The sequence below is a fragment of the Sturnus vulgaris genome, chromosome Z (assembly GCF_052056855.1).
Source record: "Sturnus vulgaris isolate bStuVul1 chromosome Z, bStuVul1.hap1, whole genome shotgun sequence".
Classification (NCBI taxonomy): Eukaryota; Metazoa; Chordata; class Aves; order Passeriformes; family Sturnidae; genus Sturnus; species Sturnus vulgaris.
The window spans coordinates 8,461,376-8,486,106 of NC_142283.1; the positions used below are offsets into that span (position 1 = coordinate 8,461,376).

The window sequence follows — 24,731 nt, forward strand, 5'->3', positions numbered from 1 at the left end:
TCCTAGTTGAATTTGTTTTTTTAATGAGACCACCTATTCCCACACATTTTTATGGAAAAAATATAAACAACACCTAAAAAACTAGTATTTCCTATGTGAGAAAAATCCACCACTCATGGCAAAACTGGATATGAATGGAAAACATTGCTTGTTCAGTATTTAGCCATTTTTGCTATTCTAGGAAGGCCATATGAAATCTGCTATTTATTTATAATTACTGACATGATGCACAGAACATCAGAGCAGTATGTTTATTAGATGACTTTCAATAAATTATGTAATTATTGCTTCTCTTTAATTCTGAAAATTACAAAGTATCTGCTTTCCTAGCACACTCATTACATGTACAAAGGCTTGAGACCTCAGATTTGCTAAATATAATAATGAATGACAAGTCTTGAAAATATAATTTTTATTCAATTTCTCCAAGAGTTTCAACATCTCAATTCATAACAACTGTGTAGGCCAGTCTTTCTCCATACTGAATTTTGCAAACTTTTCAATTTCTCTTGTCAATGGATGCTTCAGATACCCCAAGGTTAAACAAAACATAGTCTTTTTTTGCAGTCTTCTAACAAATGTCTCACCTGGGGACCTTGGCTGGTGGCAGGTGCTGTTATACCTGCACAAGGTGGGGACAGCTCAGTCCTGCTGAAGACAGGTTTTGATTTCTGCAGCTGAAGGCAATATTTGCATAGCAAGCTGTTTTAGCAGGGGGAGGATTCAATGCAGATGAAATTTTCAATATTGCTCTTGAATGATGAGTGATGAGAGCAATAAAAATATTGGCACCAAGTTTAGGAGAATTGCACCACAAAATATGAAAAATTTCATGCCAAGTTATATCCATGAGGTTCCTTATAAAAATTGTTTGAAGGGGCTTTCCATTGCAGAACTAAGACATCTATTTCCAGGTATTTTCCAACCATCCATCACTCTGATTTATATGCTCAAATTATTTATGTCCTGCATGAAAACAAGGCTTCAATTGCATCCTTAGTGCTCATGTCCTTCTCAGCCTCCTGGCCACCAGAACTTGGGATAAAATTTGCCCCTCACAGGTTTTCTTGTCCCATGGCCAGTCTGTGAGATTTGCAGCTCTTGCACTCAGGTTGTGACAGGAGTCATTCCCCAGATTGTCAGGGAACACTTATCGTGTGGATGCAATAAGAGTGTGGTCTGTACCAAGCAGCTGTGGAGGAGAATGGAGTGTGGAAGTAGAGGCTCCATGGCGTGAGCCCTGGTGCACAAGCTGCCAGAGAGCTCAGCAGGCACTGCCTCCTGCCTCCACAAACATCACCCCATGAGCCCTGCTCTAAAAAGGGAATTTTAGACATCCCAGTTGCTTAATCTTATGCATAAAGTTCTTTTATATTTCCTTCCTTCTTCTTTATGCTTAATACAACATCACTGGCATATAACCTGTATCTCAAAGACTACACAGGATCACAGCTTCTCCTTTCAGCATGTGCCAGCTCCGAGTGAAAGAGCAGAAGGTTCTGTACACGTTTTAGTTAAATCAGTGCTGTTAGGTGGCTTTGAAATGCGTTTGATGCTGGATTTGCTCTGACTCAGGATTTTACCAGCTGCTGATGGTGCAGTGGGTACTCTGAGGTTCTTGGTCCAAGTCATGACGAAAATTGCAGGTATTTCCAAGACAGAGAAAAATAGTTGGTACACACAGGACAAGGACAATGGTTTGACTTTCGTGATGCAGGTGTTTAAAAAACGATCATCTCCCTCTTCAGGGTCAAAAGAGCAGTTTAAAGAAATATGTGGTTTGCTTCTCTGGAGAGACTGGATATTCATCAACCTGTCCAGACATGGCCCCAGACTGAAACCCAGTCATTCTGAGCCACGGGAGCCATGCTTGTGTCTCTAGCTGGGGACAAATATGAGGCAATTCAGCTTAGGCAGCTCCTCTTTTGATCATTTCTCTATGGTATGTCCCATCCTGTGCAAAATCCCAGAGATAACCTCAGCAATTCCGGGTCCCTTTCCCCTTTCCATTTCCACACTTAACAAGGTGACACCACCTGCAATAGCAGTGAGCCATTGGCATCTGTTCTGCCTCACAGTGTCCAGGAGTTTGGTGTCATTCCAACGGGTGTGTGCCATAAAACCCAGAGCCATTGGAGCACATGTGATATTTCAGAGTCCATGAACGTGTGAGAAAAATTCCTTTTGTCCTGCAGCAGGGACACTGCTCTTCTGCCAGCACTGAGGCAGGTGTTCCTGGGCATGTGGTGGGAAGAGAGAGACCAGAGGAGCCCTTTCATTTCTGTCTGGCCTGTGCCTTGGGTTCCCCCTGACTGAGCCTTCAGAAAGGGTTTAGGTTTTATAATCATGCTGGAATGATTCTGTTGTGGGAGAAACATTGGAGTATTGTAATGAGGCGTGATGGACTCCTGCTTGAACGGCCTCATTGCTGTGATTTGTTTTGTTGCTTAATTCTTCTTGTGTAAAGAATGAAACCTACATCAGTTGATCACTGATGTTGTATACATTTTCCTTTATCAGCGTGTTTGCTGCTGTGGTTTTGATAGCATAGAGTTAAAATGTTTCTAAAAATCATGGGAACTGCATACAATAGATTCAGGGGGGTAGCCTGGGAAAGGGAACTAGGCCCTGGGAACGAATATTGAGCTTTGTTTTTTCTAGATCATGTGAAGCTACACCTGATGGTTGTTAAATGTAACAATTGTTTGGTAATTTAATATGATTATTGTTTAATCGTAATAAGAATCATGAGAAATGATGTAATCATAACAAGCATAATGAGAAAATATTTGGGGGGCCCTATCGGTCTGTTATGACTCACACAGAAAAGAGGGAGACAGACACACCTCACACCACGTTAGATGAACAGGAAAAGGGAACTTTATTTACATGACATGTCTATTTGAAGACATCTAACAGTGGTCAAGGATTGGACAGGTGAAGATCAGGTGAAGATCAAACCTCTTGACCTCACTGGCTCTTCACCCATCATTCAGATCCTCTCTTCCTCCACTGAGGAATGTAAATTATTCTTGTTTACCAGAGAGAGCATGGGAACTGTTAGACAAATGTGTAAACATCAGAAGGCAATAGAATCCAGGGGCAACAGGCGCCTAATGAAAATTACAAGAATTCATGCTTGGATAAGATCAATATATATAGTATACAATAGAACAATATGGGTTTAATAATTAATATAGAGTTGTATAACGAAAAGGGTGTAAAAACATGTTCATCTCAGATCCATGTCAGAGTCAGATTTGGGTCTGCACCCCTGATTCCCAGAGCTCTTCAATAAATCACCTGCATATAATCATTATTATGATTGTGTTTCAACACTATCAGTTTTTGGACCACATGGCTCCACTGAGGAATTCTGTGGCTTTTCTTTGGGTGACTTCTCTTCCCCACTTCCTGAATCAGGACTCCTTGTTTCACTCCTCAAAAGAAGGGCAGTTTTTTCCTTAACAGAATTAATGCTGGTTTATTTTTAGCAGGCCAGGAAGGCATTAAGCACTAAGCAGGTCCCTGAAGCATTTCTGCAGGGACTTACAGGACAGTGATTCATTTTCTGCATCTGCTAAGCCAGTCAGCAGCAGGGTCACCTGTGGTTTTGCATTGACTTTTCCTTTCGTGGCACTTCTAATCTCATTAGGAGTGATAAAATATGAATATCATTTGCAATGTGGATTTTCCATGAACATCACTCTTTCTGAATTAAAAAAAAAAAAAGGCAAGCATTTCCATGACCCTTCTCAGAAGATTTGACCTTTCTGTTTTCATTAACTGTGCCCTTTCTGGGAGAATGAAGTATTTTTTCCTTGGGTAAATTTCCCTCTCAGTCATACTAAGACCTTTCTTAATCATTTTCAGATATGAAGTCTTATTTGTGCATAAGCTCATCTATTTCCTTGCACAGCCATCACAATCATAGTGCTACTTGGGCAGAGAAAAGTGGCTGAGAGACCATAACACAAAGTTTGTTACTTGAAAGCTTCTGCAGAAGTATTCAGATTTATATGACATAATAATCTCTGTGGGTTTTAATTAAATCTACTCAGCAGGGTCGCTCTGCCAAAAAGGTACCTGTTGACTGTGTTAATGTTCTCCTTTGAGAATAGCTGTGCAGGGCAGTAGTGTCTGTCATCAGCCATTTGTTTTAATTATTTCCAGTGTTAGTTGTATTGGCTTTACAACTATATGGCTTTTGTGTTTCTGTTGTAATAGGTGTGTGAATCACACTGCATCAGGCAGACAGACAGATCCTTGTTTCTGTTATCTTGGAGAAGCAGTAAAACATGTAGACTGGCACAGAAAGGCAATTCCTCCTCCCACTGGGATTCCTGACAAACGGGTTCAGTGCTCTGGGAAATGACTGTGAACAAGCAAATAGTAAATATCTGTACACACCTGTTTAGCTATACTGTGGGAGCAGAGAGACAGGTGAGGTTGCTGCTGCAAGATCTTATCTCAGTGCTCCCAAATTGATGGTTTATCTCCACAGGTTTTGGATTTGTGACTGAATCTAGTCTTGTATGAATTGCTATGGATCCGGGACTGCAAAAATTACTCCAAGAGTGGTTCAGAAATCGGTAGGAAAATAAGTTTATATTTTTTTTGTCCCTTGGTGATTCATAACTCCTGCCCTCTGAGGAAAAAGGGGAAGTGCAGAAGAGACCCTACTGTGCCTGGCAAAGGAAGATATTTACAAATTACTGGTGATTTTTACCTTTTTACCCAGGCCCTCCCAGAGGGATACAGCCTGTGATATCTCTAAACATCTGCTTGCTGCAGCCAAAACACAACAGAGCACCTTTAGAAAGTGGCCAATTTAAAATGTAAACCAGCCCCAGAGGGGTCCCTGTGGCCTTGGTGACAGCAGAGTTGCAAAGTTCTGTGGTGCAGAAAACACACCCAGAGGGGTTTCCATGATAGAACATCAGAACTTTGGTTTAGAAGCTGCAGGGGACATCTCCCCTGCAGTGAAAGGCAAGCTAAAAATGTGGGTTATTCTTGTTTTGAGACATATTCCTACTTCTCTTGCCCCTCCTTTCTTCACTGCATTTAGGGCCAGAGGAGCTGAAGCTCATCCTCAGGGGCCTGGGATGAGCTCTTCTGGTGCTTTGCACTCGTGTTCCAGCGGTTCTCAGTTCTCCACACCTTTCCTCTGTATTCCTTGTCTTGTTTCCATCCTCCTCCACACAATTCATCACTGGAAAGGGACACTTTGGGGTTTGTTTTGTTTTGTTTTTAATTAAGAGGCATAGCTCCCTCCTTGTACAGTGGATGTGCACGCCAGCTCCACTCCTGCAGTCATTGAACTTTTTCTGCACTGACTGCATTGCCTGCAGTTGGTGCTGGATTTATGATTCCAAGCTCTGCTGTCTGAAGACATAATTGAACAACAAAGAGCCTGAAAGTGCTGCCCGAAGCTGTGTGAGACTTTGTAAAGCACAATAGGATTATAACTTCAGCCTCACTCAGTGCCTTGCCAGCTCTCTGCTGTGCCAGGGCTGGAGGCAGATGCAGAAGGAAAAGGTTTGCTGGCAGACAGCAGGGGGGATGCAGTCGTGGAAAGCAGGTGTTTTTGGCAAGTGATCACAGTTTGCTCACACAGAACACACTTTCATCACAGTTTCACTGGAGTAAAAGCTTCTTCTATTTCTGGCTCAGCTGGCATAAAAGCCTGCTCTCAATTCTGTAGTTATTTGCAATATTAGGACTGGGCAAGGCACCACTATCAGAATATTATCTCAGCTCTGATGGGGTTGAGACTTAGCAATGCCAAAACAAAGTGATATATGGGGCAGTACCATCATTTCCTCCTTTTTCCTTGGTCTGGTCTTGTCTTTTTCTACCCAGCTCAGCTACATCTTTACACCTGCTTCTCTTTCCCAGAGCTGGATCAATATTATGAACAATATCATGTAACCTTCTAAACTGCATCCACTTTCGTAGACAGGAATTTTAAAAAGACATATCTAAGCATGTACGCTTATTTTGCAAAAACAAAATACCTTTGGCACTTTTATTGTGGAATTTGTAAGCAGAAAATGACTACAGAGGTGACTCAGACTCTGAGACGGGAGATAGGTTTAATCCTGGGCCCTTTCAATTCCAAAAGGGAAGTTGTCTGCTTAGTTTAAGTAAAGAGTTCTCCATGAGGGGAAAAAAATTCTTAGTGGTTCAGAAGTAAGCTTCATAGTTTTTGCTTGTGGAAATACTCTGAAAGTAGAGCACGGATCTTGTGCCATGGCACAGGGGTATGAACTGGAGGTTCCTTGCTTTTGCTGGGACTCTGCTCTCCCCCAGCACAGGGAGGGCGTGGGGAACCATCAAATACAAAAATCACTGAATAATTGAGATCTCGGCCAAAAATCCTGCATCCTAGAGAAAACACAGTCTGTGACTCATTGGGAGTCCAAAAGTCAGGGTAGAATGTGTGGCTGCTCCATCTTTGGATGTGTCCAAGGCCAGGCTGGATGGGACTTGGAGCAGCCTGGGACAGTGGAAGTGTCCCTGCCCATGGCAGGGATGGGACTGGATGGGCTTTGAGGTCCCTTCCAACCCAAACCATTGGATTGGAAGGCTCTGTGATTCTTTGTGCCATCTCCTGAGTGCTCCCATTGCTGTCACCACCAGTCCCTGGCTGATGGATCTGTGGATAGATCTGCTGACAAATACAGGGAGAGAAGGTGATACTAGTTTGCAGCAATCTATGATAATTTTTTTTCAAAATTAAGTTTGTCTGACAAGTTGGTAGACAAAAAGGTTGATGACTTTATAGGTCCTCTGTGAAAAAAAATGTGAGATCCACACCTTTTGTTTTATATTTCTGTGCTTTATTATCAAAGCTGTGCTTCCACTTTCCCCCAAGGTTTTCAGTGGAAGCTTAAGGTGGCATTTTTTATTTACTGAGATTTTAAATGATTGGGCTGCAGCTAAGGAGGAAATTAAATTGTGGCCTTGCAGCCAGAGCTAGTGCATGATCTTTAAAAAAAGAATTAAAATGCTGGTGCTTGCAGGCAAGAGAAAAGAAAATAAGAACAACAAAACCAAGGGAGACTTTTTTGTTTGTTTTAATTGGAGCCATTTCCTCAGACTGCTGATTTTGAGGCAGAAACTAACTGCATTTTGTCTTTCATGTAGAAACAACTGACTGTACTTTTGACTTAGAGAGCTCTTCCTCCTGGAAAACTGCTGCAGGATATTTGGCTTGAACAGGTGGGAAAACACCACATGGAATGTGAACGCTCTGCCTGATCTTATTTTAAGGGAATCTTCTCTTTTAAAAATTTTTAAATAAGAATTTTAATTTATGCTTCTCATATTTTTAAAGCAACAGCTTTTATTCTCCACGAGACTTGGGCATTTTTTGTGACTGTGTTATAAAAATACTTGAAACAGAATAAATTATCAGTAAAGGATTATTTAAGAGTTAATGTCAATTCCTGTGTGTCAGTGAAGTTTTTCTCCATTAAAACACAAAAAAAAGTTAAGTGCATTTGTCTCCAAGGAAAAAACAAAATATTGATCAACCTTTGATTTATCACAATTGATCTTTTACAACACAATAACCTAAAGAGGCTTCTGAGACATTCTCCACACTCTAGGTGTTCCAGGGCTCAGAAACCACCATAAATAGGTGACTGAATATCCTTTAATAGTTGAAAAAAATTAAGACCAAAAAAAAAAGTCAGACCACTAGCATGTTTGGAACATAAAAATTTCTTTCGCACGTGGAGATCATAGTGGAGGTGACAAAAACTGTCATTGCAAAATGCAACTATGTTCATTCTTGACTCAGAAGGCAATTTAAAAATCCTCTAAAAGTTATTGTAGCATACAAAAATCAAACAAAAACCACAACTGCAATAATAATGGTTGAATATTGATTGAATGTAGGAATATTTGAGTAACATAATGTTTCAAATGTGCCACCTGGGAGCCCCGGTGCTCCCAGGGCTTACAGTGCCTGGCAGAGCTTCTGTCCCTTTACCTTAACCTCCTCCCCCAGCTTGGGGGGCCCCAAACCCTCCCCACACACCTGGAGCACACCAACCCCCATTCCCAAAGCCCTCTCCCAACCCCTTCCATCCCCAAGGCCTTCTTCCACTCTGGGGCACACCAAAAGAACTCAAGCCTTGGGGTACCCCACTGCCTCAGATAAGCCCCAGTCCCGTGACAGCCTCCTTGAGGATTACCTGCACACCAGCTTTCCCCACTTTTTTTCCCAAAAAAATGCCAGATTTTGAAGGGGGAAATGGCAAAAAAAAAAAAAAAAAGAGGCAATTTGTGCTTATTTTTTGAGCTTTTATTCCACAGGAATTCCAAGGGCTTTTTGCTGGCCCCAAGTTGTTGCGAAAATACCCGGGAATTCTGCCAGCAGGATACGGTTGTCGTATCCCTCCAGGGCAACAATGCCGTAGGAGTTGCAGTAACTGGTTATGTCCGGGATGCTGACAAAAAACGGCTCAAAGTTCACGGCTCCGCTGTTCCCACCACTGCCCAACAGGAAAACCTGGACACCGGCTTCTGAAGTGACGAACAAGCCCTGCGGGGACTGGGTGCCATAGAGCAGCGAGTGGGTGGGTTGTATCTCTCGCGTGGTCTTGGTGACTTCACCATGACCTGTGACACGAGTCGGTTGGGCAGCGGTGATGTAGATAAGGTTGGATTGTCCTTGGAAGGGCACCGGCGGCACAAGGAAGGACATTCCCCACTGGGCGATAGGGTGGAGCTGTTCCACCACATGATCACAGCGGCTCAACCTGCCCACACAGGTGTGACCGCTGAAGACGGCCACCGGCCTCTGTGCCACCACCCGTGTTCCGGAAAGATCGGCCGCGCTCTGGATCTGTGCTGCTTGGAACGGCTCCAGAGGAATGGTAAGGGTGGAGCCACGTCGGTGCAGCCGCCCACGGAAGGTGACGTCGGCGTTGAGGTGAATGTTCACCGTGGTGGGTTGATCCCAAGCAGCCACCACAAACTGGGCATTGCGGGTGGGGCCGGGGTTGGGGGTGACCACGTGGTATTCCGTCCCCCACCTGTGGACCGGAATAATGACAGCGGAGTCAGCTGCCGTGGGTTTGTCGTTGACCATCACCGCGGTGACGGCGGCAGTGGTCTTCACCACCACGGCGTTTTCAAAAATTTGGCTTCCCACCATCTCGGCTTGGGGTGGGATCTTCACCAGGACTGGCTGGTTGGCTGCTGCCTGCACCGTCATCCGTAATCCAGGTCTCTTCATGGAGATGGTGGCAGTGGTGGACGGGGAGGGGCCAGTGAGGAGGAGGAGGCGGAAGTCACTGCGAAGGGTGCGCTGGTCACCGTTCTGCAGGAAGGCCACCAGGAACTCGTCGCCCAGGTGAAGTGGTGACATCTCAGAGGTAATGCTGGGGGCATGGAGGAGAGCTGGGGGGAGGAAGAAGAGGGGTGGGTAATTTGGTAGATTATTGATTTCATGGATATTTGATTGGTTTGATGGATAATTGGTGTGATGGACAGTTGATTTTGTGGATCACTGGTTGCTGGATTATTGAGTTGGTGGACTACTGATTTGATAACTTGATCAATTTGGTGGATTATTGATTAATGGATTATTAATTTAATGCCCTAATGATTAGATAAATTATTGGCTTGATTGACTTTCAATCTGATAGACATTTGTTTTAGTTTGCTAGACCATTGATTTGATGGATCATTGATTTTATGGATTATTGATTCACTAGAATATTGAGAGACTTTTGAGTCAATGGATTAATTAATTAAAGGACTTGTTATTGGGCAGACTGTTGATTTGATGAAGTGTTAATTTCATGGGTCATTGATTTTGATTTGACAGTTTACTGAGTTTATGGGCTATGGATCTGATTTGATGGGATATTGTTTTGGAGAAAAAAAATTAACATTGATCTGATGGATTATAGCTTTAATGGAGTACAGATTTGATGGACTCTATTGATTTTATGAACTATTAATTTGTTAGATCACTGATTTGATAGAGTGTTAACTTGATCATTGATTTAATTTTTCTTACACTCATTCTCCAGTTAGGAGAGTAAACTCCAGTTGGGAGAGTAAACTCTGAACAAATATTTAATGAATTAATCTGTTGTATCATCATTCACAGGAATAAACCATTTGAACAATTGTGATTTTGATGAAATCCCAGTTAATCCCCTGGGCAAATGGAGCTTTTGGGCTGGGAAATCCTTCTTCTGGGCTGGAAAACCCTTATTTTGAGGAAATTCATTATTTCAGGGGAATTTTACAGCTTTTGGGGTATTTCCCCACCCTGTTTCAACTTACCCCAGAACATAATGGTTCAGAACCATCTCAGAACATCTGCTTTTCCAAAGCTGCCATCCATGATGCTCTGGGTGCAAAAGGTAAAAAAACCCTGTCAAATTCTCATATCTTTTGAAATCTCACTAGAATTTTCCCAAAATTCACCATTTCTTAAATAAAACTCTACAAATTGCCAAAATCTGTGTGTTTCAGCCTTGTACTCATCTCAAAAATCAGTATTGTACTGAATTTGTCCCCAAAATCTGTTCTCCTCATTCAAGCTATCCTCAAATTCACTATTTTAATTGCATTTACTCAAAAATGTGAATTTTATTCCATCTGGTGCAAAAATTGGCTTTTGTGGGGGTATTTCCACATGCCTTCCCCCATGATCCCAGGCGCCTTTGAATCTTCTTTCCCTTTTCCTCTTTTTTCCTTTCCCCTTTTCCTCCCTTTTCCTTTTTCCTCTTCCTATTTTTCTTGTAATTTCCTCTTTTCTCCTTATTTTCCCCATTGTTTCTTTTGCTTCATTTTTCCATTATCTCCTCTTTTCCCCAAATCCCATTTTTCCATCCAAATCTCCTTTGAGCTTTTTCATTTCTTCATATGTTTTCCCTTTTCTCTTCCTTTTGTCTCTTTTTACTCCTTTTTTCCATTTTTTCACTTACTTACCCTTTTACTCTTTCCTTCCCCTTTTCCCTTTTTTTCCCTCCACTTCCTTAATTTTTCTTTTCTTCTTCCCCTCTTGTTTCCTTTTCATCTTGCCTCACTCTTTTCCCTTTTTTTCTGTTGTTTCCCCCTTTCCCACATTTTTCCTACTTTCCTCCCTTCTTTCCCTGTTTTCCTTTCCTTCCCATTTTTCCAGTTTCTCCCTTTTTTTCCCTTTTCCCCCCTTATCTCACTCTTTCCCTCTTTTCTTTCTTTTCCTCTGTTCTTTCCCCAATTTACCTTTCCTCCTCCTTTTTCCTTTCCTTCTTTTCCCCTTTTCTTCTCTCTTCCTTTCCTTCCTTTTCTCCCTCTCTTGTTCCCTTCTACCCCCATCCAGTCCTTTTCTCCCCCAAATCCCTTCACAAACCTTCCAGTTCCACTGCTCCTAGGACCAGACCCAGGGCTGTGGTGGTGGGGAGGGGTGGAGGGGGGGAGAGCTTGAGGAGTTTTCAGGTGGATTTTCCCACCTTAGGGTCTTTCCTGCCAAAAAAAATTATCAGTTATTAGATCTACATTTGCCCTTACCAGCCTTCGGCCCCGTTTGATCCCCAGCTTAGCTCCGTATCCCCAAAGAGATAGAGAAAGAAAATTACTAATTCAGGCACCCCCAGAGGATGACCCCACCTAATGATGTGAGATAATTTTTGGACAGAAAAGGTGAAAACAGAGAAAACCAGGGATTTTTTGTTAAAACTGATGTCAAAAATTGGCATTACCAAATATGTAGGTTTTTTGCCCAATGTGTTTTAAATTATTCCACAATGAGAAGGAGGTGAGTGAGCAAAAATAAAGTATTTTTTTGAGAAATAGAGGGTGAGATCTGGGTAAAAACAGAGGGACAAGGGAAAAAAAAGGAAGGGGAGGGAGAGAATTTAAAAAAAAAAAGGCATTTTGTGGGTTGAGGAATTAGTGGGATCAATAGATCAGGATTCAATAGATCCAGGATCAATAGATCCAGGCCAATGGCATGAGGTGCACCAAGGGGAAATGCCAGGTCCTGCCCCTGGGTCACAACAACCTCTGCAGCTCCAGACTGGGGCACACTGGCTGGGAAGATGCTTGTTATAAAAGGCCCTGGGGGTGCTCATGACAGCAGCAAAACCTGAGCCAAAGGTGGCCAAGAAGGCCAAAGGCCCCTGGGCTGTCCCAGCCGTGGTGTGGCAGCAGGAACAGGGCAGTGACTGTCCCTGTGCTGGGCACGGCTGAGGCCACACCTCAAATCCTGGGGGCAGCTTTGGGTCTCTCATGGTAATAAGGACATTAAGGGGCTGGAGGATGTCAAGAGAAGGGAACATAACTGGGGCAGGGTCTGGAGAACCAGGAGTGGCTGAGGGAGCTTGGCAGGGCTCAGCCTGGAGAAAAGGATGATTAGGGGTGACTTGAGCACTTTGTACAATTACCTGGAAAAGAGATTGCTGCCAGGTGGGAGTCAGTCTTTTCTCCCAGGCAACCAGCAGCAGGACAAGAGGAATGGTCTCAAGCTGTGCCAGGGGAGGTTCAGGCTGGACATCAGGAGGAATTTCTTCACAGAAAGGGTGATTGGGCATTGGAATGGTCTGCTCAGGGAGGTGGTGTAATCACCATCCCTGCAGTGTTGGAGAAACATCGGGACGTGGCACTCAGTGCTGTGGTCTGCTTGACATGGGGTGTTCAGTCAAAGGCTGGATTTGAGGATCTTGGAGTTATCTTCCAGCTTTAATGATCCTGTGATTCTGTGACTAGGAGTCAAGGGTGGGGAGGGGTGAAGTTGTGTCTTGTATATTTTGTGTGTCTTGTGATGTCCAAGTGTGTTGTAGGTGCAGCATTTTGGGGGTGTGTGCCAAGTTGTCTGTTGTAGGTTGTGTCTCTTGTGCACATGGCTGCCAAGTGACTTCATAATGTGCAAGACCCCAGAAATTAACACCCAAAAGGCCAAACTGGATAAATTCTGTCACATTTCACCCCAAAGCCCCTCAGATCCCTGCAACTGTGGGAACACTGATGGTGATGGTGACATAAATGTGATGACATCACCGCGGGTCTTATGACAATGACAATGACAAGGACATGGACACTGCAATGTCTTAGCTGCAATTTTATTGCTCTAATAGAGGTTGGCATGATCTTGACCTGCACAGTGACTTCATTGGTGATAACAGTGGCAGTGGTGCTGTCCCTCTGCCCCACTCCCCTCAATTCACCTAGAGGAAATATCAACAGCCCAAGAGGAAGAGCCACTTTCCACCCAAATGCCCAATACCCAGAAAAAAACCGGATATTCCCCTCAGAAATCCAATTTTTCCTCACAAATTATCCCAAAAAATCCCCACCTTTCCCCAACAAACTTCCAATTGTTCCCCAAATGCCCAATTTTCTCCAGTTCCTAATTTGCCCCTCAATTCTCAACATTCCAACCAAGAGTCCCATTATTCCCCCCAGAATCCTAATTTTCCCCAACAATTATTGTCTTCCCCTAAATTCACAGTGGTCTTCCCACAGTCATAAATTATTGCCCCAAACCCCCACTTTCCCCCCTTCACTCCTGAATTTACTCCCCAAATGCCCACTTTTCCTCAAAACTCCCAATTTTCTCCTCCAACTTACAACCAGCAGTTGTTGTTCAGCTGGGGAGGATCCACACCTGTCACCTGGAAGTCATCCACCCTAAAGACCCAGCGTCCTGGGACCTTGACGTTGGAGGTGGCGGTGATGTTGATGATGGCATCGGTTTGGGATCCGGGAATGTTGTAGAAGTTGGTGTCATCACCACTATTGAATCCTGCCTGGAAAATAGAGGGGGGAGTCTAGGAGGGCTGACCCCATCCAAAGGGGTAGTGGGCCCCCAAAATGATTTTAGGATGTGAACATATTTACTATCACCCAGAAATGATATGGACCAATCCATGACCACCACTATCATGATCATCATCTCCAGAAGAAGGGTGGACTACTCCTGTCTTCACCATCATCATCCTCATCCTCATCCTCATCATCATTATCACATTGTCATATCACTATCACCATTATAATCTCCAATAGTTGGGATGGACCAACCTCCAACCTTCATCATCATCATCTCTAAAAGGGACAGGACAACTTGACCTCCCCCAAAATGTTGTGGGCCAATCCTGGACCTTCATCATGACCATGATCATCTTCATCCCCAGGACATGGGATGGGCCATCCCTGACCTTCATCATCACCCTCAGAACATGGAGTGGGATGACCTCCTCCTTCTCCTCTACCCTCCCCACCTACATGTGCTGGGGTGCCCCCGAGTCCCGTTTCAGCGTCCCCATCACTTGCTGCCCCTGTGGTCCACTGGATGTCCCAGTAGTTGAGGATGATGTAGAACATCTTGGAGTCTGTGGTCAGCACAGCCTGGAAGGTGTTGCCCTATGGAGAAAGATCACAGAGGTCAAGGATGAGTCATGAAGGTCATGGGTGGTTCTGGAGGTCAAAGATGGGTCGGTCAACAAGGCCACCAAGTGGGACAACAAGAGCCACTGAGTGACCTTCACGCCCATGGACCAGAGACCTCACCTTTTCAGAGGTGGAGCCATAGTAGGCCACATGGTCCCAGGTGGCCACCAGGGCCCAGATGGCAGTGAAGGGGCTTTTGGGGAAGTACTGGCTGATGTCCTGGCTGATGTTCTTCAGCAGCGCCGGGTCGCTGCTCTGGCGGTAGAAGATGTCCCCACCCAGCACGTTGTCCACATCGGCCCAGTACGGAGCCACAAAGGGGCTCCCGTCAGCCAGAGGGAAGGGGTCGGGGGTGTATTGTCTGACGGGCTCGTTGAAGGAGATCACCCCATTGTTGTTCACCTGGAGGTGACACCAGGAGCTGCTGGGTGCAACACCTTGGCTCGGGCTGTGGAGCCCTAGAGATGGACCCTACAAGCATAGCAAGAACCACCACCCATAGGGACCCCCCAATACCTATCAACACCCCAAGATCTACCTCCCACAGGACTCCCCCAAGACCTACCAACCATAGGAACCCTCACCAACAGGACCCCCCAACACCCAAAGGACCCCTCAAGATCCTGCCAAGACACACCACCCACAGGACCCCCCCCAAACATCAGATCCACAGAACCCCCTAACAGCAACCACCCCCAGGAGCCTCCTGAGACCCCGCACCCCCACGGCCCCACAACACCCACCAATCCCCCCGAGACCCACCTCTCAAGGACCCTCAAAAAATCTACCACCCATGTGATCCCACAATGCCCACCAGCACACCCCAAGATCCACCCCACATGGGACCACCCAAAACCAGCCAACTGCCCCAAGAACTACCAGCCATAGAACCACGAAGGAGCACACCATCACCCATCATTGTCAAAACCCCTCAAGCGCCTCCAGCCCCCCAAATACCCCCAGCCCCTCAAGATCCTCCACCCATCTAAAGATATTTCAGTGTCCAAAGACAAAACCCACTATGAACTCAAGAAGGGTTGATTTTGGGGACACGCACACACACACACACAAGTAAAAAACTCAGCAGAAATGGAGGGAAAATTTGGAAAAATATGGAAAGTCCCAAAAATATGGAATTTGAGTGACCTACGAACACAGTTTTGTAGGTTTTGCCATAGAAGGTGAAGGGCACAGAGAGGGCGATCGCCTCAGATGTCCCATCATCATGTTTGGGGTTGGTTTCATCCCCCTGTTGTGGTCCATAGGGATAGAGCAGGGATCCTGTGGGAAAATCAGGATTTGGGAACTGCCCCCAAATTCCAACCCAATTATATGGATTTGGGGGTGTAACCCATCAAATCTGAGATTCCCATGGTCTTGGTTACCTAAAAATGGTTGTGTCTTCTACTGGGTTTTCATGGTGAAACTGGGGTGAAAGGGAATGACCCCCGTGCAATTACATGGAGAACACATAGATTTTGGGGGAGTAGTGGGAAAATGGTATGATGTGGCTGGGAGAAAGTTTGATTTAGGTGGAAATAATATTTTTTTAGGGCAATGCACCCAAAATTCACCTTTTTCAGATAAGGTTTTGGTGTCCACTATGGAACCTGGAGAAGAAATAGGAGGGAAAATTAATTAACTATCATTTTTAGAACAGGGACAAAAATGACAGCACTTTTTCATAAACAAACATTTACCTAAAATCAGGAGGAAGAAAACACTAGAAGGTGACATCTTCGACCCTAAAATAACTGTAAAAACCAGGAAAACTTGAAAAAACCATAAGTATATCCAAACAAGCAAACCATCAGCCCCCCCCCAAAAGAGATAATACAGTAAAATGAAGCTCCAGAGGCAAAAAAAAATTCACATTGAAGCACCAAAGACACACTTTCCCCAGGAATTTTTTGTGGCCGGCTGTGTGTATATGTGGTATTTTAGCCATTTTTAAAAATAATTGAAGTATTTGCAAAGCTGGCTTTTTTATTTCAGTCTAACACATTTTAAGGTATTAATATAATTTAATTCAGGACATTATACAATTTGATTTAATTTTTAAAATTTTTAATTTACTATGATTGAATTTTAATCAAAAATTTCATTTAAGTGAACATTATTTAACTTCATTTCAATTTTTAATTCTATATATATTGCCTTTTTATTTAATGGAGTCTTTATATGAATGCTATTTTTATGTATCTTCTATTTATTTGGTCTTTTATTTAATTTTTATTTAATTGAATCTTCAGTTTTTGCAATTTGTGTGAGTGAATTGAAGACATTTTTCCCCTTCTGTGCCAAAATTCAAGATTTTTTGCCTTTTTTTCTGAATAAAATGAGGATATTTACATTTTCTTCATGCATTTTTAAGCCATTTAAAGGCACAAATCTTCTGTAAATGCATTAAAAATCAGGATTTTAGAGACAGTATTCCAAGGAATGACCAAAATCCCACCAGAATAAAAATTTTCTCACCTGGATTTCAATGAAGTGAAGAACTGCAGCCTGAAAATGAGCTCAAACACCCTCTGTGTTGGTTTGAAAGTAAAACCAGTGCGAGACTCCAAGTCAGTAATACAATTTAATAGGAGAAAAGAGAAAAAAATAAAATACATGCAATAATATAATAGAAACAACCACCAACACAGTCAGAAATACAACCTGACACCCTGTCAGTCCGGGTGTTGGTAGCAGTCCGTATAAATGGTGGCTGCAGTCCTCCTGGATGACAGATGTGGTTCTGTTGAAGCAGTGCTCCTGTAGAAGGTGCAGTTTTCCTCCGAAGATCCAGCAATGATGTGGAAAAAGGTCCGACTTTCCTCTGGGATCCAGTAGAAAGGTCTGCCCCCGGGTCCCAAACCCCAGTTTTTTATCTAGGTAGGAAAGGCTTGGCTCCTGCCCCTGGTTGGGGCATCTCCCAATGGGGTGATGTAATCTTATCAGTCACACAATAGGACTTAATGGCCCATTAACAGAATATATCTTCTGGAGGAGGGATGGGTTGTGAATAGATAACGATGATCATCCCCCCATCTTATCAGATGGCACATCAGCAGAGGATATCTCCCACAGAGATAAGGATCACCACCCCTCCCACATTTTAACAGATGGTGATAGAATACACATTTTTGCATTGTACCCCAGGACATAATCCACCCCTTATTCTATTACCATCTACATCACACCCAAACCAATACCCTCTTACAGATATATAATACAAAATGAAACCTTACATACAGTTCTCACTAAAAATTAGGTCTCTTTGTGGTACACAACGGGTTTCCCCATCTTTCTGCATTACCCACCAAGTGCAACCAGGTCCTTGAGCAAAAACAATCCCACGGATTGGTTTGCCTTTGCCTGTGGTGGGATTAATCCAAACAGTCTTTCCTAAAATACCTTTCATGTGTACCACTGGGACCTTGTCCCCATCCACTGTGTGTAGGGGTTCAGAGTGGGCAGGACCGGCTCGATTGATGGACCCTCGGGTGTTAACCATCCAGGTGGCTTTGGCCAAGTTCATTTCCCAATTTCTGAAGGTTCCACCACCAAGTGCTTTCAAAGTAGTCTTAAGGAGTCCATTACACCGTTCAACTTTCCCGGCAGCTGGCGCATGGTAAGGAATATGATATATCCATTCAATGCCATGTTCTTTGGCCCACGTGTTGATAAGGCCGTTCTTGAAATGGGTTCCGTTGTCTGATTCAATTCTCTCAGGGGTACCATGCCTCCAAAGGACTTGTTTTTCTAGGCCCAAGATGGTGTTCCGGGCAGTGGCATGAGGCACAGGGTAGGTCTCTAACCATCCTGTGGTTGCTTCCACCATGGTCAGTACGTAGCGTTTGCCCTGGCGGGTTTGGGGAAGGGTGATGTAGTCAATTTGCCAGGCTTCCCCATACCTGTACTTTGACCATCGTCCACCGTACCACAGAGGCTTCACCCGCTTGGCCTGTTTGATTGCGGCACAGGTCTCGCAGTCGTGGATGACCTGTGAGATACTGTCCATGGTAAGGTCCACCCCTCGGTCACGGGCCCATCGGTACGTCGCATCTCTCCCCTGATGACCAGAGGCATCATGGGCCCAACGAGCTAGGAATGATTCTCCCTTGTGCTGCCAGTCTAGATCCACCTGTGATACTTTCACTTTGGCAGCTCGGTCCACCTGCTCGTTGTTGTGATGTTCTTCATTAGCCCGGCTTTTGGGTACATGTGCATCCACATGTCGAACCTTTATGGTCAGTTTTCTCTATTCGGGCAGCAATGTCCTGCCAAATCTCAGCTGCCCATATGGGTTTCCCTCTGCGTTGCCAGTTGGCCTTTTTCCAGCGATCCAGCCAACCCCACAGAGCATTAGCTACCATCCATGAGTCAGTGTAGAGATAGAGCCTTGGCCACTTCTCTCGTTCAGCAATATCCAAAGCCAACTGGATGGCTTTTAGCTCTGCGACCTGACTCGATCCACCTTGTCCCTCGGTAGCTTGTGCAACTTGTCGTGTGGGGCTCCATACTGCAGCTTTCCATTTCCGGTTAGTGCCTACAATTCGGCAGGAACCATCAGTGAAGAGGGCATATCGTCTTTCAGTCTCTGGTAGCTCATTATATGGTGGGGCTTCCTCAGCACGTGCCACTTGCTCCTCTTCTTCTTCAGAAGACAATCCAAAAGTCTCACCTTCAGGCCAGTTTGTAATTATTTCCAGAATCCCAGGGCGATTTGGATTCCCAATACGGGCGCGCTGAGTGATGAGGGCAATCCACTTGCTCCATGTGGTGTCAGTGGCGTGATGTGTGGAAGGCACCTTTCCCTTGAACATCCAGCCCAGCACTGGTAGTCGGGGTGCCAGGAGGAGTTGTGTTTCTGTGCCAATCACCTCTGAGGCAGCTTGAACTCCTTCATAGGCGGCCAAGATCTCCTTCTCTGTGGGAGTGTAGTTGGCTTCAGATCCTTTGTAGCTTCTGCTCCAGAATCCCAGTGGTCGACCCCGAGTCTCACCAGGCACCTTCTGCCACAGGCTCCAAGACAAACCATGGTTCCCGGCTGCAGAGTAGAGCACGTTCTTCACATCTGGTCCCGTCCTGACTGGGCCAAGGGCTACTGCATGAGCAATCTCCTGCTTGATCTGGGCGAAGGCTTGCTGCTGCTCAGGGCCCCAGTGGAAATCGTTCTTCTTGCGGGTAACCAGGTAAAGAGGGCTCACGATCTGACTGTACTCAGGAATGTGCATCCTCCAAAAGCCTATGGCACCTAGGAAGGCTTGTGTTTCCTTCTTGTTGGTAGGTGGAGACATAGCAGTGATCTTATTAATTACCTCTGTTGGGATCTGACGACGTCCATCTTGCCACTTGACTCCTAGAAACTGAATTTCCTGAGCTGGTCCCTTAACTTTACTTCGCTTAATGGCAAAACCAGCTTTCAGCAGAATCTGGATAATCTTCTCTCCTTTCTCGAAGACTTCCCCTGCTGTGCTGCCCCATACAATGATGTCATCGATATACTGTAGATGTTCGGGGGCCTCACCCTTCTCCAGTGCAGCCTGGATCAGTCCATGACAGATGGTGGGACTGTGCTTCCACCCCTGGGGCAGACGATTCCAGGTGTACTGCACGCCCCTCCAGGTGAAAGCAAACTGAGGCCTGCATTCTGCTGCCAGAGGAATGGAGAAAAATGCATTGGCGATATCGATAGTGGCATACCACTTTGCTGCCTTGGACTCCAGCTCGTACTGGAGTTCCAGCATGTCTGGCACAGCAGCGCTCAGCGGTGGAGTCACCTCATTCAATGCACGATAGTCTACGGTCAATCTCCATTCTCCTTCAGATTTACGCACAGGCCAGATGGGGCTGTTGAAGGGTGAGTGGGTTTTGCTGACCACCCCTTGGCTCTCCAGTTTACGGATCATTTCATGGATGGGAATCACTGAGTCTCTGTCAGTACGGTATTGCCGGCGGTGTACTGTTGTTCTGGCGATTGGTACCTGTTGCCCTTCAACTCTCAGTAGTCCCACAGCAGAGGGGTCATCTGCAAGACCAGGCAAGGTGCTCAGTTTTCTAATGCCGTCTGTCTCTACAGCAGCTATCCCGAAAGCCCAGCGATATCCTTTTGGGTCTTTGAAGTATCCATTTCTAAGATAGTCTATGCCAAGGATGCATGGGGCCTCTGGGCCAGTCACGATGGGGTGTTTCTGCCACCTGTTCCCAGTTAAACTCACTTCGGCCTCCACTACAGTCAGCTGCTGGGATCCTCCTGTTACCCCAGAAATAGAGATGGATTCTTCTCCTACATACTTTGATGGCATCAGAGTACACTGGGCGCCGGTGTCAACCAAAGCCTTATGTTTTTGTGGGTCGGATGTGCCAGGCCATCGGATCCACACAGTCCAATAGATCCGATTATCCCTCTCCTCTACCTGGCTAGAGGCAGGGCTCCTCTATTCCTGATCCTGGTACACGTTGCTCTCTCCCTGTAAATAGGTTCTTGAGGTTCCTTCAAGAGGATCAGTCATATCATCATTCTGATACTGTCTGGAGTTCTGTACACGAGAGACTGGAGCAGCATTGACTCTAGATGAACTTCTTGGGGTAGGTGTCCCTCTTTTCAGCTCACGTACCCGGGCTGCTAAGGAGGAGGTGGGTTTTCCATCCCACTTCCTCATGTCTTCTCCATGCTCCTGAAGGAAAAACCAGAGGTTACCTCGTAGAGTGTGTCCTCTCTCCCTGCCTGAGGAACGCCGGCTCCTAATGGCAGAAACTCTTGTTGGTTCAGGAGAGATCTGGTAGTTGTTTTCCTTAAGTTCTTTTTTTAGTTTCTGATGGCCCTCTTCAATCAGGCTTCGGACTTGCTCCACCAGCCTTGTTTCCACGGATGAGACATGGGTACGAAATGGGGCTGTGACAGTGTCCTCATAAATCCTTAGTTTATTGGCCAAGACGCCTACCATGTCCTCACCTTCCCTCCACTGCAGCGTTGCCAGGTAACGGGAATACATCTCTGGTCCAAGTCGTGCAAATCTCAACCACATCTGTGACGTGCACCGGACACAGTCTGGGCTCTTAGGAAATCTCTCATCTTCTGAGAAATTATCTCCAGCACGGCCAATTCCCTCAGGCATCGGATACCTTGTTCTATTGTGCTCCATTTTCCTTGGTGCACCTGAAGATCTTCTTTACAAAGGTATCTGTCCTTCACACTTGTCAGCAGTCGCCGCCAGAGGCTGAGAGTTTCTTGGGTTCTCCCAATCCCCTGGTCAATGACCACATCCCGGGACAGAGATCCCAGTTGCCTGGCCTCACATCCATCCAGAATGGTGTCATTGGCTGCAGCGTCCCAGATGCGGAGCAGCCAGGTCAAGATGGACTCATTTGTCTGGCGGGTGAATTCCCTCCGCAGGTCACGCAGCTCACCCAGGGATAGAGAGCGAGTGATGATCTCTGGCTCTGTCACTTCTGCTGGGTGCGAAGGTCCTGCCACGTCCTCGTCAGTCACTATGCGAACTGATTTGCTCTTTGATTTCTTCTTCTGAACGGGCGCAACTGCTACTGGTCTAGGCTGTTCTGGCTCAGTGATGGTTTGTGTGGAGATGCTGATGGTGCTTCTGTCTTTTTTCTCCTCTGTGGCAGACTGCATAGACACGGACACTGTTGCTTTGCTTTTGGCTTTTTCCTCCTCTGTGGCAGTCTGCGTAGACACGGACACTGTTGCTTTGCTTTTGGCTTTTTCCTCCTTTGTGGCAGTCTGCATAGACACGGGCACTGTTGCTTTTTGTTTGGTTCTTCTCCTCTTTGTGACATTCTGTGCAGTCGTGGACGAAGTTGATTTGTTTCTTTTTTCCTCTTCCTCAAGAATACGCATCAATACGCCATGTGTGTTCTGTTTCTAAGCATGTTGTAGGCTGTAAAGGCTGTGCAGAGGAGACAAAGCAGAACTAACAACAATATTATGCTGTCCTTAGCATCCAGTGGGAACTCAACATTTCCAAAAACTACTGTATCAGGCCGGAAAGATTGGAAAAAATCATCCTTTACCCCTCCCCCCAAGGGCTGGGTGTGATTGTTAAAACCCCGGATGTAGCAACCTAGACTAGGACAAGCAAACAAAGTCGAGTATATATTCCGGATTATGTTCATTGCCTCAGAGGTTATCATGCAGTAGACATAATAGGCCAGTAAAGCAATTTTTATACCATATCCTGGTCTACACAGGAGCATTACAGCTGGCAGATAGTTCCCCATGTGTGGAAAAATATAGAGAGCAAGATATAAAACCCATGTAAGCATGTTGAGAATCATGGTGAAAACAAAATTGTAATACTGACTTTCCTCAGTACCCTTCGTGCCCCACGTTGGGCGCCAATTAATGTGTTGGTTTGAAAGTAAAACCAGTGCGAGACTCCAAGTCAGTAATACAATTTAATAGGAGAAAAGAGAAAAAAATAAAATACATGCAATAATATAATAGAAACAACCACCAACACAGTCAGAAATACAACCTGACACCCTGTCAGTCCGGGTGTTGGTAGCAGTCCGTATAAATGGTGGCTGCAGTCCTCCTGGATGACAGATGTGGTTCTGTTGAAGCAGTGCTCCTGTAGAAGGTGCAGTTTTCCTCCGAAGATCCAGCAATGATGTGGAAAAAGGTCCGACTTTCCTCTGGGATCCAGTAGAAAGGTCTGCCCCCGGGTCCCAAACCCCAGTTTTTTATCTAGGTAGGAAAGGCTTGGCTCCTGCCCCTGGTTGGGGCATCTCCCAATGGGGTGATGTAATCTTATCAGTCACACAATAGGACTTAATGGCCCATTAACAGAATATATCTTCTGGAGGAGGGATGGGTTGTGAATAGATAACGATGATCATCCCCCCATCTTATCAGATGGCACATCAGCAGAGGATATCTCCCACAGAGATAAGGATCACCACCCCTCCCACATTTTAACAGATGGTGATAGAATACACATTTTTGCATTGTACCCCAGGACACCCTCAAATGCTGGCTTTCGTCTCGTCCTGCTCCTTTTCCAGCAAAACAAAAAATACAGAAGCATGGACTTTTCCAACTTTCCACCCATCCAATCTCTCTGAGCTCTCCCAGGATTCTTTAGAAAGGGAAATTTAGTCACGTGTTGAAGATTTAACCATGTGTTGGGGATTTTGGGCTCCTCCAGATGGCTTTTTTAAGCACAGTGAAGACATTTTTGAATAATTTTGGGGTTCTGGAGACACCTCTGGATCCCTCCTCACCCATGGGGGCTTTGCCCCTTTCCAAACTTTCAACATTCATCCCCTTACTTAAATTTTTAACCAAAAATTCCTTTTAAAATGATTTTAATTAATTAAAAGCCTTATTGCCTTTTTTATTTTGAGGAAGAAAATAGATTATCCCTGTTTATTTGGGATTTTAAGGATTTTATGTTATTGTGAGTCTAAGAAAAATCTTTATTTGTGGCCTTTATTCTAGGAAGAAAAAAGAAGTCCTTATACACTGTAGTTCTACTTTTAGGAGGAAAAATTAACCATTTAAACCACCATCATTTTTAGTGTGGTTTCTTTTTTTCTTCTGAAAAGAAGTTAATATCTCTGTTATTAGTGGTTTTTAAGGGGAAAAAAAACCCCTTTTATTCTCTTTATTTTAAGGAAAAGTTCTTATTCCTTATTTACTTGGCATTTTTAATGTATTTATGCAGGAAAACCCTTTATTATCTTTCTATTTTTTTCTTCTAATTTTTCTAAAGGAAATCCCCTTCATTTGCTTGCATTTTAAGAAATCTCATTTTCCCCAGTTCCAGATGGTTTTTTTTAAGCTCTTTAAAGTTGTTTTGTTTTGTTTCTTTTGTCCAGAAACTGAGCTGGGACTTGTCCAGAATGCTCAGCTGGGACTTCTCTCATTAATTTTGGGGAAAAACAAATGGACAGGTTTGGGTCTGTCTCCCTGGAGACACTGGGTGAGGGTTGAGAGGAGGGCCAAGGATTCTGAGGAATTCCGTGGATTTTTGGAGGGGCTCCCTGCAGGAGAGTCAGCTGGGATGTCCCTGTGCGTTCCCCTCACCTGTGGGTGTCCCAAATCTCCTGAGGGACCCCATCAGTGGCAAGATCCACCCACCCACTCCCAAATTCTCCAGAATTCTGGGGTCAGTTTCTCCACCCACCCCTCTCCAGCCAGCTGTGATGAATGGTCAGAGTTTAATGCCTGCCCCAACTCCCCAGCCTCGCTCAGTCCTTGCCCTGCAAACGTCCCCAGGACGTTCCTGCAAGGAATAAAATTCTGTGTGATTTTGTTGGAGAGAGCCAACAACCTCAGTAAAACTCTGCCAGAGCCTTGCAGGGAGAGGCAGCAGAAT

General features: G+C 45.0%; 2 protein-coding genes across 5 annotated transcripts; both read right to left on the reverse strand.

The window, feature by feature from the left end:
- Positions 1–8,299: 8,299 nt before the first annotated feature.
- Positions 8,300–11,430, reverse strand: LOC148219655 (IgGFc-binding protein-like). The gene is made up of 3 exons (XM_088156001.1): positions 11,366–11,430; positions 10,312–10,378; positions 8,300–9,414 (listed from the first exon to the last, which is right to left on the reverse strand). The coding sequence occupies exons 2-3, from the start codon at positions 10,319–10,321 to the stop codon at positions 8,315–8,317; spliced, it is 1,110 nt and encodes a 369-aa protein (XP_088012127.1). The 5' UTR covers positions 10,322–10,378; positions 11,366–11,430; the 3' UTR covers positions 8,300–8,314.
- A 1,449-nt stretch (positions 11,431–12,879) lies between these two features.
- LOC148219656 (sushi, nidogen and EGF-like domain-containing protein 1) lies at positions 12,880–23,437 on the reverse strand. 4 transcript variants are annotated; one of them, XM_088156095.1, is made up of 9 exons: positions 23,371–23,437; positions 16,879–16,924; positions 16,101–16,154; positions 15,975–16,010; positions 15,551–15,681; positions 14,521–14,802; positions 14,236–14,373; positions 13,619–13,760; positions 12,880–13,178 (listed from the first exon to the last, which is right to left on the reverse strand). In XM_088156095.1, exons 3-9 carry the CDS (start codon positions 16,135–16,137, stop codon positions 12,895–12,897), a joined length of 1,050 nt encoding a protein of 349 aa, XP_088012221.1. In that variant the 5' UTR covers positions 16,138–16,154; positions 16,879–16,924; positions 23,371–23,437; the 3' UTR covers positions 12,880–12,894. The 4 variants fall into 4 exon arrangements, with proteins under 4 accessions (XP_088012221.1, XP_088012222.1, XP_088012223.1 ...); XM_088156097.1 differs by having other exon boundaries at positions 13,060–13,178; positions 13,582–13,760; positions 23,371–23,427; XM_088156096.1 differs by lacking the exon at positions 23,371–23,437 and having other exon boundaries at positions 16,101–16,172.
- Between the last annotated feature and the right edge of the window lie 1,294 nt (positions 23,438–24,731).

What these genes read in the sequence shown, in the direction of transcription:
- LOC148219656 (XM_088156095.1), bottom strand. Translation starts at nt 16,137, where the DNA reads ATGTCACCTTCTAGTGTTTTCTTCCTCCTGATTTTAG. An exon ending in CAAAACCTTATCTGAAAAAG is followed by an intron (nt 15,682 to 15,974) that starts GTGAATTTTGGG and finishes ATTTTCCCACAG; the next exon opens with GATCCCTGCTCTATCCCTAT. An exon ending in ATGGCTCCACCTCTGAAAAG is followed by an intron (nt 14,374 to 14,520) that starts GTGAGGTCTCTG and finishes CTTTCTCCATAG; the next exon opens with GGCAACACCTTCCAGGCTGT.